This window comes from Cherax quadricarinatus, chromosome 13 (genome assembly GCF_038502225.1).
Source record: "Cherax quadricarinatus isolate ZL_2023a chromosome 13, ASM3850222v1, whole genome shotgun sequence".
In the NCBI taxonomy this organism is placed as follows: Eukaryota; Metazoa; Arthropoda; class Malacostraca; order Decapoda; family Parastacidae; genus Cherax; species Cherax quadricarinatus.
The window spans coordinates 20,970,782-20,989,958 of NC_091304.1; the positions used below are offsets into that span (position 1 = coordinate 20,970,782).

The 19,177-nt window shown below is 37.6% G+C and overlaps 1 protein-coding gene across 1 annotated transcript in view; it reads left to right on the forward strand.

Annotated features, from left to right (window-relative positions):
* The window catches only part of spz6 (Spaetzle domain-containing protein 6), a 115,270-nt gene that overhangs the window by 74,761 nt on the left and 21,332 nt on the right, over positions 1-19,177 (forward strand). The window contains exons 2-4 of the mRNA XM_070084576.1: positions 13,377-13,545; positions 14,985-15,105; positions 15,483-15,596. Coding sequence (XP_069940677.1) covers positions 13,377-13,545; positions 14,985-15,105; positions 15,483-15,596 — 404 coding nt within the window. The remainder of the gene's footprint in view (positions 1-13,376; positions 13,546-14,984; positions 15,106-15,482; positions 15,597-19,177) is intronic.

Here is a 19,177-nt window from a genome sequence, read left to right on the forward strand (position 1 = left end):
TAATCTTTATTTCTACAGGTACTTTTACAATGTATACAGGCCTAGCTGACATCAGTGACACTACTGTATAGAAAGTCCCTTGTTATGCAGAGCATTTCGTGCAAATTACGTCAGCTTTGTCCTGAGGATACAGCCCACACCAGTTGACTAACACACTGGTACCCATTTTACTGCTAGATGAACAGCGGGTATCTTAGGGAAACACGTTATAATGTTCCCACCTGTGTTGGGAATCGAACCACGGACCTCAGTGTGTGAGCTGAGTGCGCTAGCAATCGAGCTACGGGACACCACGCAGAAACAAGCGGAGGTATATGCAGAGAAAGATCGCAGTCCGCAGGATTCGAAATCACGTCTGGGGAATGGCATAGTTCCCCAAATGACGCTTTAGACCACTCAGACACAGATTCCACAAGAAACTAGGCAGCCTTGATACAAGCCCCAAAACGTGGGCCAGTAGGCCTGCTGCAGTGTTCGTTCTTTCTTATGTTCTTATGAATCCTGCTGATTGCAGGATATATCATCACCGTAACACCACACAATTGTTATCATGAGAGATTTACAAGCTACGCTGGCAAATTTAAAAATTGTCTTCAGATTTATGAAGAGAGAAATGTTACACAAATAACCCGCACATAGAAGAGAGGAGCTTACGACTACCTCTACCACTACCACTACTACTACTACTACTACTACTACTACTACTACTACTACTACTACTACTACTTCTTCTACTACTACTACTACTACTACTACTACTACTACTACTACTTCTACTACTACTACTACTACTACACTACTACTACTACTACTACTACTACTACTACTACTACCACCACTACCTCTTCCTGCCTATATATACCCGTCCTGCTCCACTTCTGGTTAGTGTGACTTTGTAAATGGTCCAAGTCGGACCGAAACGTCGTCGTAAGCTCCTCTCTTCTATGTACGGGTTATTTGTGTATCGTTCCAGTCACGTTAGTTTTTTAGTTAGTTTAATATGTTTATTATGCACCCCATACCCATCCTGTGGGCGGAAGTCAAAAGATTACAGAGGTACATAATTGGTCCAGGGACTGGACCCCAAAGTTTTGATAGCTGAGCAAGTTACAGAGGTAATGAACTCATAATTGACAAAGGTAATGAATTCACAATTTACAAAGGTAATGAACTCCAGGTAGGTCTAGTCACAATTATGACAAGTTACAAAGGTATTTACAGATTACAGAGGTACGTAATGGGTCCAGGGACTGGGCCCCCAAAGTTTGATAGCTGAACTAGGTACAAAGGTAATGAACTCACAAGTTACAAAGGTAATGAATCCTGTAAGAATGGTTACTTACGTTTATACATGGCTACAATCATGAACAAATTATAGAGTAATGAGCAATTCACACTTCCACACCCGGTCACAACTGTAGTGAGTTATTGGTGCAAATATTGATTGTTGAGACACACACACACACATACAAATTCATACACACACACACACACACATAAACACACACACACACACACACACACACACACACACACACACACACACACACACACACACACACACACACACACACACACTCAAATACAACAGGCCTAGTGTCTAATCGACATGTGCCTAGGACAAAATGGTAACTAACACACACACACACACACACACACACACACACCACACACACACACACCCACACACACACACACACACACTCATACACACACACTCATACACACACACACAAACACACACACACAAACACACACATACACAAACACACACACACGCACACACAAAGTAGCAACCGGTGAAGAGGCGGGGTCAGGAGCTAAGACTCGACCCCTGCAACCACAAATAGGTGAGTACAAACACACACACACAAACTCCAGTCACGGTATTGTGCCTTTTTCGTTATTTAGAGAAATGTTAAATAAAAACTGTGCACAACATACTCTAAACAACTAAAATTGGAATATGTGGCCATCTGACAAAAATATATGAACAGAATTGAAGCAAGTCCAAAGACATGCCTAAAAATGACTCCCACAACTAAAAAAACGGTCGAATTTCAAACCAAGAAAGATATTCCCGTATCCAATAAGCTTAGCTCTTTCTGCCTCAATATTCCGAGAAAGTATCCCCGTATCCCAGAAGCCTAGCCCCCTCCTGGTAATAAGAATGCCGTGTGGTTGTTAGAGGAAGGTCTTTATATATATATATATATATATATATATATATATATATATATATATATATATATATATATATATATATATATATATATATGCGCTTAACAATTCGCGAACAGGCGAAATTATTTACAATCATTGTCTCTACGTCCACAGCAGGACTCGAACCTGCTAACTCTGTATCAGAGTCCACAGTACTTTACCACGGAGCTAGATCCTTTCAAATCTCTTTCGTTGTCCACTGCATGTGGCAGGATTCTATGAAATAACTTTCAAAACGAGCTTGGTGCCCGGGGGTATGGGGAAACATCGCTTAGCTTCGGCTAAGCGCCCATACTTATCGCGGGTCTAGCTCCGTGGTAAAGTACTGTGGACTCTGATACAGAGTTAGCAGGTTCGAGTCCTGCTGTGGACTTAGAGACTATATATATATAAATATATATATATATATATATATATATATATATATATATATATATATATATGTATGTATGTATGGGAAGTTCAGTGACTGCACTTTAAAAGAGGGGTTTGGGATATTGGCAGTTTGGAGGGATATGTTATATATCTTTACATATGCTTCTCAACTGTTGTATCTGGGCACCTCTGCAAAGACAGCGATTATGTATGAGTGAGGTGAAAGTGCTGAATGATGATGAAAGTATTTTTTTTCTTTATGGGTCACCCTGCTTCGGTGGGAGATAGCCGACTTGTTGATTATATATATATATATATATATATATATATATATATATATATATATATATATATATATATATATATATATATATATATATATATATATATATATATATATATATATCAAGTTTATTCTCTATAAGGATTACAATGTGGGGTTTACAGATTTTGGATATTGTGTGGTTTACATGTTTTAAAATACTAATTACAGAGGGGGCCACTATGACACCTAGCATGGCTTGGCATTTCGGGCAGGCTTAGATTAATTCTAAACTTTAAATTATTACAGATTATGGTAAAGGCTAAGTGACTACAATATAGTTGTGAGTTTAGCAATGTGAATGCTTTTGTTTGGCCACAATACATAGTGTCTATATTGGAGTATCATAGGCAAGCTTATGACTAGTTAGGATTCATTATTTTAAGATTAAGATTCCTAACATGTAGTTAGTTGACGGGGTGTATCAGGGAGATAAGATATTTTCTAACGGTAGTTTTGAAAGTGATGAATGTGTCTGCAGTTCTAGAGTTTTCAGGTAGGGTGTTCCAGATTTTAGGCCCTTTGACACATTGAATTTTTGTAAAGGTTTAGTCGGACACGGGGAATGTCATAGAGATGTTTGTGTCTGGTGTTATGCCTGTGGGTCCTGTCACAACTATCAAGAAAGCATTTTAGGTCAAGGTTAATATTGAAAATTAAGGTCCTGTATATGTAGATTGCACAGTAGTGTGGATGTTCTGAACAGGGAGTAAGTTTAGATCTATGAAGAGTGGGGAGGGGGGTGCCAGAGATGGGATTTAATGATTATTCTTACTACAGTTTTTTGTTGGGTTATTATTGGCTTTAGATGTGTTGCTGCAGTTGATCCCCAAGCACAAATAGCATAGGTGAGGTATGGATAAAGAGTGAATGGTATAGTGTGAGAAGGGCAGTTTGCGGCACGTAGTATCGTATCTTGGAGAGGATCCCCACCGTTTTGGATACTTGTTTTGTTATGTGTTGGATGTGGGTGCTGAAATTTAGGTTGTTGTCGAGGTATAGACCTAGGAATTTGCCCTCATTATGTCTGGCAATTAGAGTGTTGTTGATCTTAATTTTAAGTTGCGCAACACCTGCTCTGCTATATATATATATATATATATATATATATATATATATATATATATATATATATATATATATATATATATATATATATATATATAACATAACAACACTGCGACTAGCCAAGGACTCGAGCCCATGCTGCTTTGGCCTGCCTCATGGTGGGCGAAAACTCATGACACCTTTATCCACGGGACCACACAATCCTTAAGAGTAGCGCCTCCAGCAGAACTTAATGTTGTTCTCGCTACCCAAGGACATACGATGGTGTGGATGACTAGGTTAATTTCATTCTTAGTCCGTTTGGTGTACTAGTACAACGAGCAGTATTTTATATTATTGTGCCCACGAACTAGTGGTATTGATCAATAACAACACTGTGACTAGCCAATGACTCGAACCCCACTAGAATGAAATCAGTCTAGAGTCATCCACACCAACGTATGTCCTTGGGTAGCGAGTACAACATTCAGTTCTGCTGGGTGCGCTACTCTTAAGGACTGGTCCAGTGAATTAAGGCGTCATGAGTTTTCGCCCACCATGAGACAGGAAAAAGCAGCATGGGTTCGAGTCCTTGGCTACTCGCAGTGTTGTTATTGATTGATTATATAAATATATATATATATATATATATATGTATATATATATATATATATATATATATATATATATATATATATGTATGTATATATATATATATATATATATATATATATATATATATATATATATATATATATATATATATATACATATATATATATATATATATATATATATATATATATATATATATATATATATATATATATATATATATATATATATATGTCGTGCCGAATAGGCAGAACTTGCAATCTTGGCTTAAATAGCAACGTTCATCTTGCCATATAAGACAAGTGAAAATTTGTGTATGCAATAATTTCGCCAAAATCATTCTGAACCTAACGAAAAAAATATATTTCACGGTGTTTGTTTAGTATTAAATTACTGTAAACAAATCTAAAATATATTTAGTTGGGTTAGGCTAAAATAAATTGCTCTTTCTATAATAAGGTTAGGTAAGTTTTCTAAGATTCTTTTGGTGCAATATTAAAAATTTTTACATTAACATTAATGAAAAAAAATATATCCTTAAACGTATAAGAGAAAATTTCAGAAAGGACTTGATTTTAAATGAGTTCTTGCTAAGTGACCAGTTTTACATATTCGGCACGACATATATATATCTTTCTTTCAACATACCGGCCGTATCCCACCGAGGCAGGGTGGCCCAAAAGGAAAAACAAAAGTTTCTCCTTTTACATTTAGTGATATATACAGGAGAAGGGGTTACTATTCCCTTGCTCCTGGCATTTTAGTCGCCTCTTACGACACGCATGGCTTACGGAGGAAGAATTCTGTTCCACTTCCCCATGGAGCTAAGAGGAAATAACAAGAAGAACTAGAAAGAAAATAGAAGGAAACCCAGAGGGGTGTGTATATATATGCTTGTACATGTATGTGTAGTGTAGTGTGACCTAAGTGTAAGTAGTAGCAAGATGTACCTGTAATCTTGCATGTTTATGAAACAGACAAAAGACACCAGCAATCCTACCATCATGTAAAACAATTACAGGCTTTCATTTTACACTCACTTGGCAGGACGGTAGTACCTCCCTGGGCGGTTGCTGTCTACCAACCTACTACCTAGGATATATATATAAATATATATATAAATATATATATATATATATATATATATATATATATATATATATATATATATATATATATATATATATGTGTGTGTGTGTGTGTGTGTGTGCATATATATATATATATATATATATATATATATATATATATATATATATATATATATATATATATATATATATATATATATATCGTGCCGAATAGGCAGAACTTGCGATCTTGACTTAAATAGCAACGTTCATCTTGCCATATAGGACAAGTGAAAATTTGTGTATGCAATAATTTCGCCAAAATCATCCTGAACCTAACGAAAAAAATATATTTCACTGTGTTTGTTTAGTATTAAATTATTGTAAACAAATCTAAAATATATTTAGTTGGGTTAGGCTAAAATAAATTGCGCTTGTTATAATAAGGTTAGGTAAGTTTTCTAAGTTCCTTTTGGTGCAAAATTATAAACTTTTACATCAACATTAATAAAAAAAATATATCTTTAAACGTATAGGAGAAAATTTTAGAAAGGACTTAATTTTAAATGAGTTCTTGCTAATTGACCAGTTTTACATATTCGGCACGACATATATATATATATATATATATATATATATATATATATATATATATATATATATATATATATATATATATATATATATATATATATATAATCCTCAGTGCAAAGAATAAACTTCAAGGAAAACTCAAGGTTCTCCCCGGAGCTGTTTGAATATTTTCTTCTACCACTCCCTATATTCTATATTCTGTGTGGACTTTATTTAAAGACAAAATACACTGACAAAAGAACAATAGGGAATAGAACAACGTAAATAACATCTCAGAGCTACATCTCGAATACTTCGTACAGCTCCTCGGCGGTGGGCCGCGTGCCCAGAATGCTGCAGGCATTTTCCCTCTGGATTGCAACACTGAGTCCCTGAAAGTGGAACTGGCTGCTCTGTGATCCTTAGTTTCTGTGACGAGTTTTTCACCCAGCTTTTTGAGGAACTTATATATATATATATATATATATATATATATATATATATATATATATGTCGTGCCGAATATGTAAAACTGGTTAATTAGCAAGAACTCATTTAAAATTAAGTCCTTTCTAAAATTTTCTCTTATACATTTAAAGATATATTTTTTTCATTAATGTTGATGTAAAAATTTATAATATTGCACCAAAAGGAACTTAGAAAACTTACCTAACCTTATTATAACAAGCGCAATTTATTTTAGCCTAACCCAACTTAATATATTTTAGATTTGTTTACAGTAATTTAATACTAAACAAACACAGTGAAATATATTTTTTTCGTTAGGTTCAGAAAGATTTTGGCGAAATTATTGCATACACAAAATTTCACTTGTTCAATATGGCAAGATGAGCGTTGCTATTTAAGCCAAGATCGCAAGTTCTGCCTATTCGGCACGACATATATATATATATATATATATATATATATATATATATATATATATATATATATATATATATATATATATATATATATATATATATATATATAAACACAGTGCTAGTCATGGCATTATGCCGGGGCGCTCACCCGGCATAATGCCGTGACGAAAATCAGAGGCCTACCTTCAGGGGGTCTTTTTCGTCAGTGCACTATGCCGGGTAGCAGCCGTTAGCATGACGTCACGGCCTGCCACCACACTCCACAGTGACTCCTCAGTGCTCACGTGGCTGCCGTGGTGAGAGGAAGTGTTGCACTTTGTCTCTCATCTGCCCCATCTTTTGTCCAGTGATCCCTTTTGTTTTGGGGCTACACATGTTTGATTATGGGTAAAAGGAAGTCTTTAACACCCGAAACTATAGCTCAAATCATAGTGCGTCACAAAGCTGGGAAACAGACGAAAGAAATAGTGGAGAATGTTGGTGTGTGTGAGCGTTCAGTGAGGAACTGGGTGCAGCTTTTCAAGGTTGGTGGCGGTGTTGAGTTACCATCTGCCAATCCTCGGCATGACCCCTCGAAGAAGACATCTGTTCATACCGTAACTGTGTTTAAGAAGCAGTTAGAGTGCACGCCTAAGATAACTGCTAGAGAATCGAAAGAAAAGAACCCACATCTTCTCTCAGAGGTGTCTGTAAGAATTGTTAACAGAAGTGTGTCAGAACTGGGCTACAGTAGTCACCGCCAGGTTAAGAAACCGATCCTCTCCAAGCCACAGATTATGCAAAGAAATATTTTCACTGGAATTCTCAACAGTGGTCTGAAGTACTTTGGAGTGATGAAGCAACCTTCATCATCACCTGTAACCGTGGTGAACACGTGTACCGGCTCAGAGGTAGTGACCCGCTAGACCCACGCTACACCTGTGGGACCACTAAACACCCAGACTCGCTCATGGTTTAGGGTTGTTTCAGTGCTCAGAGTGTTGGTAAACTTAATGTGCTTCCCAAAAACCAGTATATGAACCAGTATAATTACCTGGAGTTATTGTTTGACAATTTACCTGAGGCGTTTGACAAGTGTGGGGCTACAGTTTTTATGCAGGGCGGTGCACTGTGTCGTACCATTTAAGGACTGTGAAGTGAGGCTCTTTAACGAATGGCCAGGCAATTCCCCAGACCTAAACCTCTATTGAGAACCTCTGGTCAATAGTAAAACGAAGTTAACTGGGCAAGGATGTCAGTTCCATCCCACAGCTGGGGGCTGCTCTACATGAGGCATGGAATAATATACCTCCCCAAACCCTCAACAATTTGTGTGAGTCTTCCTACAAGGCTGAGGGACGTGACTAAGCATGAAGGATGCATCACCAAGTATTTAAACCTCAGTTAGTGTGTAAATATATATATATATATATATATATATATATATATATATATATATATATATATATATATATATATATATATATAATATAATCTTTCATGGTATGTGTTTGTGTTTTGGTACGTGTTTGGAGGAAAGGCGGTATAATGCCGTGACTAGCACTGTATATATACATGTATATATATATATATATATATATATATATATATATATATATATATATATATATATATATATATATATATATATATATATATATATATATGCAAAACAACTACTCTGAAAGAATAGAGAAATTCCAAGCGCTTTCGTGACTACTCACATTATCAAGGAACTATGATAATGTGAGTAGTCACGAAAGCGCTTGGAATTTCTCTATTCTTTCAGAGTGGTTGTTTTGCATATTCTGAAATCACCTGTTTACTGTGATCTTATTGCATATATATATATATATATATACATATATATATATATATATATATATATATATATATATATATATATATATATATATCTGTGTGTGCGTGTGTGTATCTGTGTGTGCGTGTGTGTGTGTGTGTGTGTGTGTGTGTGTGTGTGTGTGTGTGTGTGTGTGTGTGTGTGTGTGTGTAATTTACTTATTTGTTTAGAACAATAGCCAGAACATCTATAGTACGAGTTATAGAAAATTTGTTTAGCTACAATGAAGTTAAAATTCTCTCCTGTCCTCTACTTACCATTTCTTCCTTGTGTTCTTTTACTCTCCTTCAAACATTTCTCTCTCTTCTTCTCCCTTTATCCCAACACAAAAACTTGTAAATACATAGAATACGAAATTTTATAGCTTAACATAAAAAAAATATTAATAACACCAAATAGAATTATCTATCAGCACTTTCATCCAAAAATTCACTAATGCGCATTAGTTTTATTTAAAACGGGAAAAGTGCTAAACCATTTTCTAAGAGAAAAAGAGAAATAGAACTAATTGTTATGGATGGCGGACGAAGCCATTAAAACTAGTGTAAGAGGCCACTCGAGCAGCTTTAAAGTGATTAACCTCACTACTTCTCCAAGTCTCTTATAACAAGTCCCAAAACAGTTTTCCAATAGTTTCACAATGACTGTCTTCCACAGCTGCCTGGAGAGGTCAGGGGCAACCAGTTAGCCGGTTGTAAGGCAAGTGGGAGAAAGCGATTATAGACTACATGAAGATTAGTGTAATAAAATTATGTAAGCGCCAGTCATAGCTGTCTACTAGGAAGAACACTGCAGCAGGGCTACTGGCCCATTCAAGATAAGTTCTTTCCACCAACCCTCTTAAGAACATAGGAACATAAAGAACATCACCGTAACATCACACAGTTATCGCGAGAGATTTACGAGCTACAATGGCAAATTTAAAAATAGTCTTCAGATTTATGAATAAAGATACGTTAAGTAAAAACTGTGCACAACATACTCTAAACAACTAAAATTGCAATATGTGGCCATCTGAAAAAAATATATGAGCCAAACTGAAGCGAATCCAAACACATGCTTAAAAATGGCTCCCCCAACTAAAGAAAATAAATGAGTTTCGGTCGCTTTTCAATCCAAGAAAGATTTTCCCGTATCCAATAATCTTAGCCCTTTCTGCCTCAACATTCCGAGAAAGTATCCCCGTATCCCAGAAGCCTAGCCCCCTTTTACTTTAATGAGAGCTCAGCTGCCTCCTGGTACCAGGAATGCCGTGTGGTTGGTAGAGGAAGGTCTTAGTGTACTCGCGCAATTTTATTGTCGGTGATGGGTAGGTAGGCGGACGTGTTGCTGAGATCAGACACTTGCTGCAGTCAAGGTATCTAGGATAGCAACATCCGGTTGCGTCGGAGGTACATGAAAACGCTAAACTGATCTTCAAGGAGCCAGACTTGGGTCGACCCTACTTCCTCGAAGAGTCACTCATCTCCACCTCCAGCTTCCATGTTCGAAAAACTAGCAGTTATAACACTTCCACAACCCAGCGCACAGTATCTTAAAACATATTTCCCCGATACTATCACGTGCTATAATAAACTCCAGGTATCCTACGGCTAACCTAACTGCTACACTCTTCTGCCGTTGTTATGGCCTCTCTCTCAAGTACTCCATTAAACGAAAAGAATGAAGAAAGAAAATTCGAAATGATAGATTTTTTTCGCCAATATTGTTAAATACCGGAAGAGGATCCAAGCAGAGATACTAACTGCTACAAATTTTAAAAGTTAAAAAAATATGACACATTAAGTACAGAAAACGGGAGACCAGAAGCAGAGGTCTGCTGCTGTAACTTGTATAGTCATGCCAACCTCCTGAGTCAACGTCACTAAGACCGTGGAAGAAGCGAAGGTAATACAACGTGAACTTTGGCTTTATAATGTATTCTCTTGTTTTTCAGTCCTCTGGGTGGCTCCTCGCTCTCTCGCCTTTATGTATTATTTCGCGAGAAGGAGGCGGGGAGAATTTGGAGAGGAGAGGTGAGAACTGGGGTGGGAAGAGACGGGAGAACAGGGGAAAGGGAAAGTGAGGGAAGAACTGGGAAGAGGGAAGGAGAGGGGAGAAGAGTGACCTGGGGCGACAGAGCCCCCGAGACCGAGCATAATAACACTCATCATACTCCATTATCCCACACTGAATCTTTCTTCACTCACAGCTTTCCTCTTATCCTTTTCTCTTTTAAGATTCAGAGAATTTTACTCGAGGTTCTAAAATGAATGCAACTCCTTACACTTTTTTATTCCTTTTTCTCGTTTCTACACATTCATTCTTTTTCCTCTTCATAATGTACAGTATTGTCTTTCTCTTCTTCCATTTTCTTCTTGTTTTATCTTCTCATATTCTGGTTTATTTCATCCTCCATTTGACTTTTTTTTTACAGTTCATTTTATGGGCCTTGCAAATTCATCTCTTTTCCGTCTTTAGATTATTATACTCACGCATGGTGTATCCAGTGACCACTGTGTAGAATGGTTTATCTAGTGGCCACTGTGTAGATTGGTATATGCAGTGAACACTGCAGAATGGCTTATCTAGCGGCCACTGTGTAGAGTGATTTATCCAGTGATCACTGTGAAGAATGCTTTGAAATTTGACACACAGCTCAACAACTGTTGATGTCCTCTCTAAGAGTTATCTACGCTAGAGATCCATTTATTATCCTCCATTCACTCGTACACTTTTTATTATGGCGTTCGTCCCTCTACCACTTTCCAGAGAATACAAATTTATCTTTAATGCTCAAGTTCCTTATGTTCTGGGGTACTGTACCTATCTTCCATTAAACTTTTATGGGAATGTATGTCTGTTATGTAGCATGGTGGCCTTAACTACATCACATAGCCCAAGTTTATTTATTATATCTGTCAAGGAGAATCAGTTAGACACACGTGTTTGTTATAAGGTGACCTGCTTCTGGTGCCACCACTGAGCGAAGGTCATGGCGAAATGGCGTGTCTATTTTCTTCTAATTTAGCAAAATTAGCTGCATCAGCAGTGTGCTGCCACCCTATTCTATATGATAGTTATACAGTGGGAAGAAAAGCTAACCGTTTCCCTGGCATTTTCCATCAGGTGGGATGGGGCTCATACAAGGTGTTGAACTCTGTCAGCCTGAGCTGGGGTACCACAGTAGGGCAATGAGGATATCGTCCAGCATTCCAGTAAGAGTTCATCAGCTAAGGAAGATTCATATGCGCGTCTAAAGACACGTGAAGGTGCGTGGTAGACGATAGCACTACAGTGGGTCACAGTAGCAGCAACAGTTAGCTTACTGGACCTGGATTCATTGATGTGAGTGCTAAGTGAGGTCTCACAAAGGCAATTCAAATCCTAACGCTTCAGGATGTAAATACTGAAGCTTTATTGTTTTGGATGCAGTTATACATTGTTTTCTAGTCTCTGAGTTTTCAGTTATCATTGACCTATGAACTTCTGTTGAGATTACTTGATAACTGATATTGATATTCTCCTCTCTTATACTGAGAATGTTACGTATGTCCCGGGTGAACTTAATGTGCTAATTGCAAGTTCCTGTCTAAAGTTTATTTAGATCTTTCTATTGCATTTGTAAATCTTTCTTTGAATATATTTCTTAAATATTTTAGTGTCATCGGTAAATTTATTAATAATTCCCTACAGTATATAAAGATTATTTACACATACTGTGAACAATAATGGCAACAAACAGAACAGTGCTTTCAAGTATCAGAAGTCTTGCTAATATCCTGTTTATTATATCCTCAGCTTCACCACTGTCTAAAATTTCGAAAGATTATTAATATAATGTATCCATGAAAAGCTCTAAACCTGTGGGGGTGTAAGTGCTGTGTGGTACAACTTGTCAGGATCAGTGCTTCATAATACATCATTCGAAAGTTTATATTTATACAGTATATAGCATAATTATATGGTCTAGATGCCAGATTTCAAAGCCATTTTTTGAATCGATTCTCCAGATATTCAAAAACTGTAAAAAAAAGAATAATTATAGAATCTTAGAAAACTGGTTCTAGCAAGTAATATTTAGGCCTCACACATTATTTTCCTGACTTTGGCTCTAGGACAAAGGCGGGTTTATTCCTGGGAATTTTCTTACGAGACATTAGAATTTACTCCTTCGAATACTCCCCTATTCTCTGAAAATTTATGAGCTTAGACATGTCCTCTTCTCCCGTTTGTTTGATGATATTTTCAATCTCCTGCTTTTCTTACTGTCACCTTTCATTGTACGTCTTCCCTTCACTCTCGTGAAGCCCATGGATGAAGACTGACCTCTTCCCCTCAGTTTCTTGAAGATATTTACTACTGTTGTGGATTATTTCACATCTCAAATGCCAACCCCATGTATTCAAGACCTGTGATTCTATTCTTACTCTCTTATCCTCCTGCAGGTGCTGCTGCTGCTGCTGCTGCTGGCGGCGTTGACAACGGCAGTGCCACAAGACCACCTGGAGACGCCTGACTACCCAGAGGGCTACTATGCTTTTGAGGAGGCACCTGCTAAAATACCCCCCAAGGTCCGAAAACCGCCCTATATCCAGTCTAAGGTTCCCTGTCCAGGTGAGCTGGAGGTCTCTAAGTACATGAGGAATGTCCTCTATTGAAGCAGGGGTCTTACTTTTCAAAATACGTTCAGCTTTTGTTTTTGTTCCTTATACTCCATACACTTGAAGTCCAGACACTATAGACCTGGAGACTTGAGGTCCGGATACTAAAGACCTGGAGATTTGAGGTCCAGACACTCAAGACCTGGAGACTTAATCCTAAAATTTTACATTTCATATACGTAGTATAGTCGTTCATACATGTAGGATGGTCAGTCATACACGCAGCATGGTCGTTCATACAATGATTTCGTTGCATTAACTGCTGTTTCAGTTTTACTCAGTGTTAACACTAACACTTACCTCGTGAAGGAAAGAAATATATTGTGCACAGGCAACCACGTGATGACGAACGTGTCAACGCCTGCTCAAGACGATCACTAATAACATGACCGGTCAAAGACCGATCAGCGGACGGAGAATCGAGCCTCCAACACTCCTTGAGACGAATAACCAACACGGGCTTAGCTTTTCGTTAAATACGGTACATTAATAACTTAGACTGGCTTAATCACCCTGTGTCATCAATGACCCAGGCTTGCTTAATCACCCCCTGTGTCATCAATGACCCAGGCTGGCTTAATCACCTCCTGTGTCATCAATGACCCAGGCTGGCTTAATCACCCCCCTGTGTCATCAATGGCCCAGGCTGGCTTAATCACCCCCCTGTATCATCGATGACCCAGGCTGGCTTAATCACCCCCCTGTATCATCGATGACCCAGGCTGGCTTAATCACCCCCTGTGTCATCAAAGACCCAGGCTGGCTTAATCACCCCCTGTGTCATCAATGACCCAGGCTGGCTTAATCACTTCTGCGTGCTATTTTGCTGCCACTATCAACCGGCCCCGCTGTAAACACTGTATAATGGACCTTCGTGACGGGTGAGGGAATTGTAGCAGCTACCACACATTGTGGTCACGGCGGGGATGTTGGGGGAAGGAGTTGTAGTACTGGGGTCACGGCAAGACTGCTGGCACGACGGGGGCTATTGATGTCACGGTTGTCTGTGCTCACGGCAGACTAGAACTACGAGTACAATGAGGACGTAAAGATCAACCTTATTATTATCTCTTACAGGTCCTTGTGTCTAAAAGTAACTCTTACTACCCTTAGACATTCTTAAAAATTAATCTATTATTATTATTATTAGTAGTAGTAGTAGTGGTAGTAGTAGTAGTAGTAGTAGTAGTATTAGTAGTAGCAGTAGTAGTAGTATTAGTAGTAGTAGTAGTAGAATTGTTATTTGTGTATTATTATTATTATTATTATTATTATTATTATTATTATTATTATTATTATTATTATATAAGCCACAAAAGTATGAAATGATTATTGGTGAGTTAAATAGTTAACAAAGTATCACCAGTGTCTTAGTCACCTTTGTACACCTAGGTACCCTGGAGACCAAGGAACAAATGTCACAGTCTCTCGACAACCTTTGTGGTGACCTCAACGACGGACTCCTGCCCCTGAACCCCATGGGTCAGTCCATACTGGGTCACTCTTACCCCTTGTGAGTACTTACCAGTCTTCTGCGAGTCACGTGACTTAGTCTCTTAAGTCTCAGGCTTGTATGTTCTGTAACAAATTCATTAATAACTTTTCAGTTTGCAACCCATAAAAGTTTTGAGACTTTGAAGCACCATTTAAAACTTTTTTTTTCCCCATCTTCCCCGCAATCTTCCTGTCGATTCCTCCTCCTCCTCCTCCTGCTATTTTTCCTCATTCTTATTTTCCTCCTTCTCCTCCTCCCCTACCCGTTTATTCTCCTGCTCCACACTTTTCTTTCCCTCCTCCTGCTATTCCTATTCCTTCTCCTCTTGCTACTTCTGCTGCTCCTCCTACTCCTTTTGACGCTTCTTTCCTCTTTTCCTCATTTTTCTCTTGCAGCGAGCTGATCAAAAATAAGACCCTCGACTTCTTCAGCAAGACACTACCCATCCTGAAGGAAGACAAAACGCTGCCCAAGGTGGCCAAACTAAGGAGCAGGAACGTACCCCTCAGGTGAATATCCCACTTGGGTTCTTATCGACATCAACAGATAATAATCTTGGTGTTTTATCTGCTTGGTTCCTTGATTTGCGCGAGCCGTGAAGCTGGTGAACACTTGTGTATACACTAGAAGTGTTTATTTAATTTAGTAGTCTTAACGACTGTGTACAATTGAGTTTCGGCGTTAATGATCCTCGTGCAGTCGAAAGTCTTTCAACCTAAGAAACGAAACTAAGCTGGTATGAAGCATCCTTCTACGATTCTTGTGCTTGTCTATGTGTCGTGGGGGTTAGGAAGGAGATATGATGGTTGAAGGTAAACACACTTGTTGGTTGGTAACGCTATATTTTGTCAGACTGTGGTAAGGGAAGGGGCCCAGCCTGCCGTGTTACTGCCTGCTTGTATGTGTAAGCGTGGAGTGAGGGTGAGGTAGCGGGTCCCACTAACTCATGTGCATCCCGTGACGTCATACAGTCACTAGGCCTAAGGATCTTCTATATAAACACAATACAACACATGTAAGGGGATTCAGTAGCTATGCTGACAGCTCGGTCATGTTACGTATTGTCTCGACATACACTACTATGCTATAGGCTGAACAGGCAGGTGGTTCTGGGCTGATTCTATACAATAACAAAGACATATATAACTTAGAACTAATGGATGGTATCATAATGGATGTTAACATAATGAGTTTTAATGTAATGGGTGTTAACGTAATCACTTTTAACTTAATGAGTTTCATTGTAATGCATTACGACTTATAAGAACAAATCATTGTACAATATGGGATGGAATTGATCGATCAATCTGTATTCATGCACTCTATGGATTCTGAGGAAGAATAAATATATATATATATATATATATATATATATATATATATATATATATATATATATATATATATATATATATATATATACAAGGTGAAATTAACAGCAAAGGCAATCTGGTGCACTCAGATCATAAATTCTCAGAACTCGGAGGGAACGTGAACACGAAAATTTGACAAACTGATCAGCTAATAACAAGACACACAGTTGACAGTTTCATTCATCTTTGACATCTAATTATACAGGCTGTTTACATCTAAACCCAATTCTGCGAGGGTAAGGTTTACGTATGCAGAATGGTTATCATCTTTGGGTGGATCGAACTCTTCTGCGATGGTTAACACATGCCTTGACTGAGGACAGTCTGAACGAGTATCTACAAGAGATACAGCTACATTCACTAGTGACTGGAATTACTAACTCTTCTGCTAGGAGTACTCAACTCCACTGTTCGATACAGTAATTCTTGGCTTATTACAAAGTCACTAATGGGTGCTGGTGGTTACACAGTCAGAATAAGATCTTCCTGGAGCAGGAATCGAATCACACCAGAACACAAGGGATCGGTTCTTTCTTACTGGAGGAATGAACAAACTCGTTGGAGTGGATGACTCTCCCGGTTGAAAAAAATAACGCTATAACACGCAATATGAGCATGGGAGAACGAATCTACTATCTCTCACTGCAAGCACAGGGGAAAAGAAATTAACACGGTCAACAATGCTGATATTCAATCTGAGTCACACACAGTGACATGAGGTATCAACTATAAGGAAACTACACTTACAAACGTTAACAACATGTGAAAGTTACTTGAGAAATAACTTTTTACAATGCACGGATTACTGTCAACGAGGATGGGATCACCATCTGGAACACAAGGGACAACAACAACACTCAAGTGAGTACACTAGCCACAGAAACGTCTTTCTGCAACAGCTTGTGGCATCAGCAAGAGATGGCATAACTCGTTGCAAGTAAAGTTCTTCTCAAAGTGTCCCCTGGGAAGGAACGAGTACTTGAACAAGTCGCCATCACAAGGATAGTAGTCTCAGCATCCAGGGTTGTCTGAGGTTCCTCTGAAGCCCAAGGTAACTGTACACTATCCTGCGTGCACGGTATTGTAGCTGGAGTCCAGACAGGAGTGGCAGTATTACTAGTGCCTGGCTGCTCGGCTACGTTAATGAGTAATTCACGAATCTATAGGAACTTAATCTGAACTTCACATTTTGCAGCACTTTAACAAATCTCAGATTCAAGCTGTGAGAACAAACACATTGCTCAGGGGCTAGGTATTGTCTTTCAGCCAGTAAGGGAATATTGGTACTGTGGACTGATTCATATTGACTTTGACTGGCATGGTACACTAAGTGAACATTCAAAAGTGACTGGGACATCTTCTCAGGGAACTTAATCAAGGACATAAAGCAAGAAAAATTAGAGAGAATGACACAATAAGCTTAAACGGGAAGAAATTACTTAACTATTCTGCATAAGTAGATAAAAATTGACAGGTCACACTGCAAGCAAGGAAAGTCACACTCACAAAAGAAAATACTCAACTGAATAAGCAAAACTTTGAAAATCAAGAGAAATTGTACTTTACTCAAATCTAATTTGCTCAACTTTACTTTAAAATGAGTTAATGGCACAGTGAGTTGTCTTTACTCTCAATGCAATAGGGAAATTCAACAATAAAATGATGAATCAATCAAAAATGTTAAAATGGACTCAATAAATCTTGTGCAAAATTAAAACAAACTGGGAAAGCAATTCACTAAAAATAAAATAAAATGACACACAAAGCATAAAATATTATGCACAGAACAGAACATATGAAACTGCACTGAAATAAACTGTAGCAATATTGCAAATAATAATTGCTAATCAAAAGTACTGCACAACACTACATAAAATTTCTGAAAGAAACATTTTAATGGCAACACAATGTTTGCACAAGAATTATTGCAAAATGAGTCAATGATGCAATGATAAAAGAAATTACACACACAAGAAAATACAGTTTACAAGAGAAATAAAATATATCATCAAGGAATGAACTGAGTGAACACTTTAACTCTTAATTGCAGCTTAAGCAACACTAACTGAACAAACAAAGAATGAATTACTTTAAAACAAGAACTTAAAAATTGCACTAAGAGTGAATTTGTTCAATGAAATATGAAAATAATAGGTGCAGAAACAGAGAACAAGGTTTGAACACTTACAGTGATGCAGAACACAACATATCAATATAAACACAATACTAGAATTTTCTTACAATGAAACTTGAGGTATGAAAATTTGGAAAATAATTGTCTTGCTTGCACAAAATAATGACACTATTGTCCGTGGAGATAAGACAAATTAGACACTGGTTAAATGAAAAGAAAATGAACACAAGAATGTTCAACACACAGAGAAAAATAAAATAGCAAATGAATGAAAACAAAAACAAGAATACACAAATGCTGGGAGAAAAATTATAAGACAACACTGAGTTGTGATGCAGAATACAAGGGAATAAATTACTGAATTACTTCACTGCGATACTGTGAACACAAGGTAATTCTGAAATGTAAACACAAGTTCTATACTGCTTATATGTTGCACACAACAAGGAAAAACACTAAGGTACTTACTTCAAGTATATAAAAAAAACACAACACAACAGACATAAATTAAGGCACAGAAATTAACACTGAATTAAGAAGAGAAAAAAAATATTGCAAACAGTATATAATAAACACTGAGTCT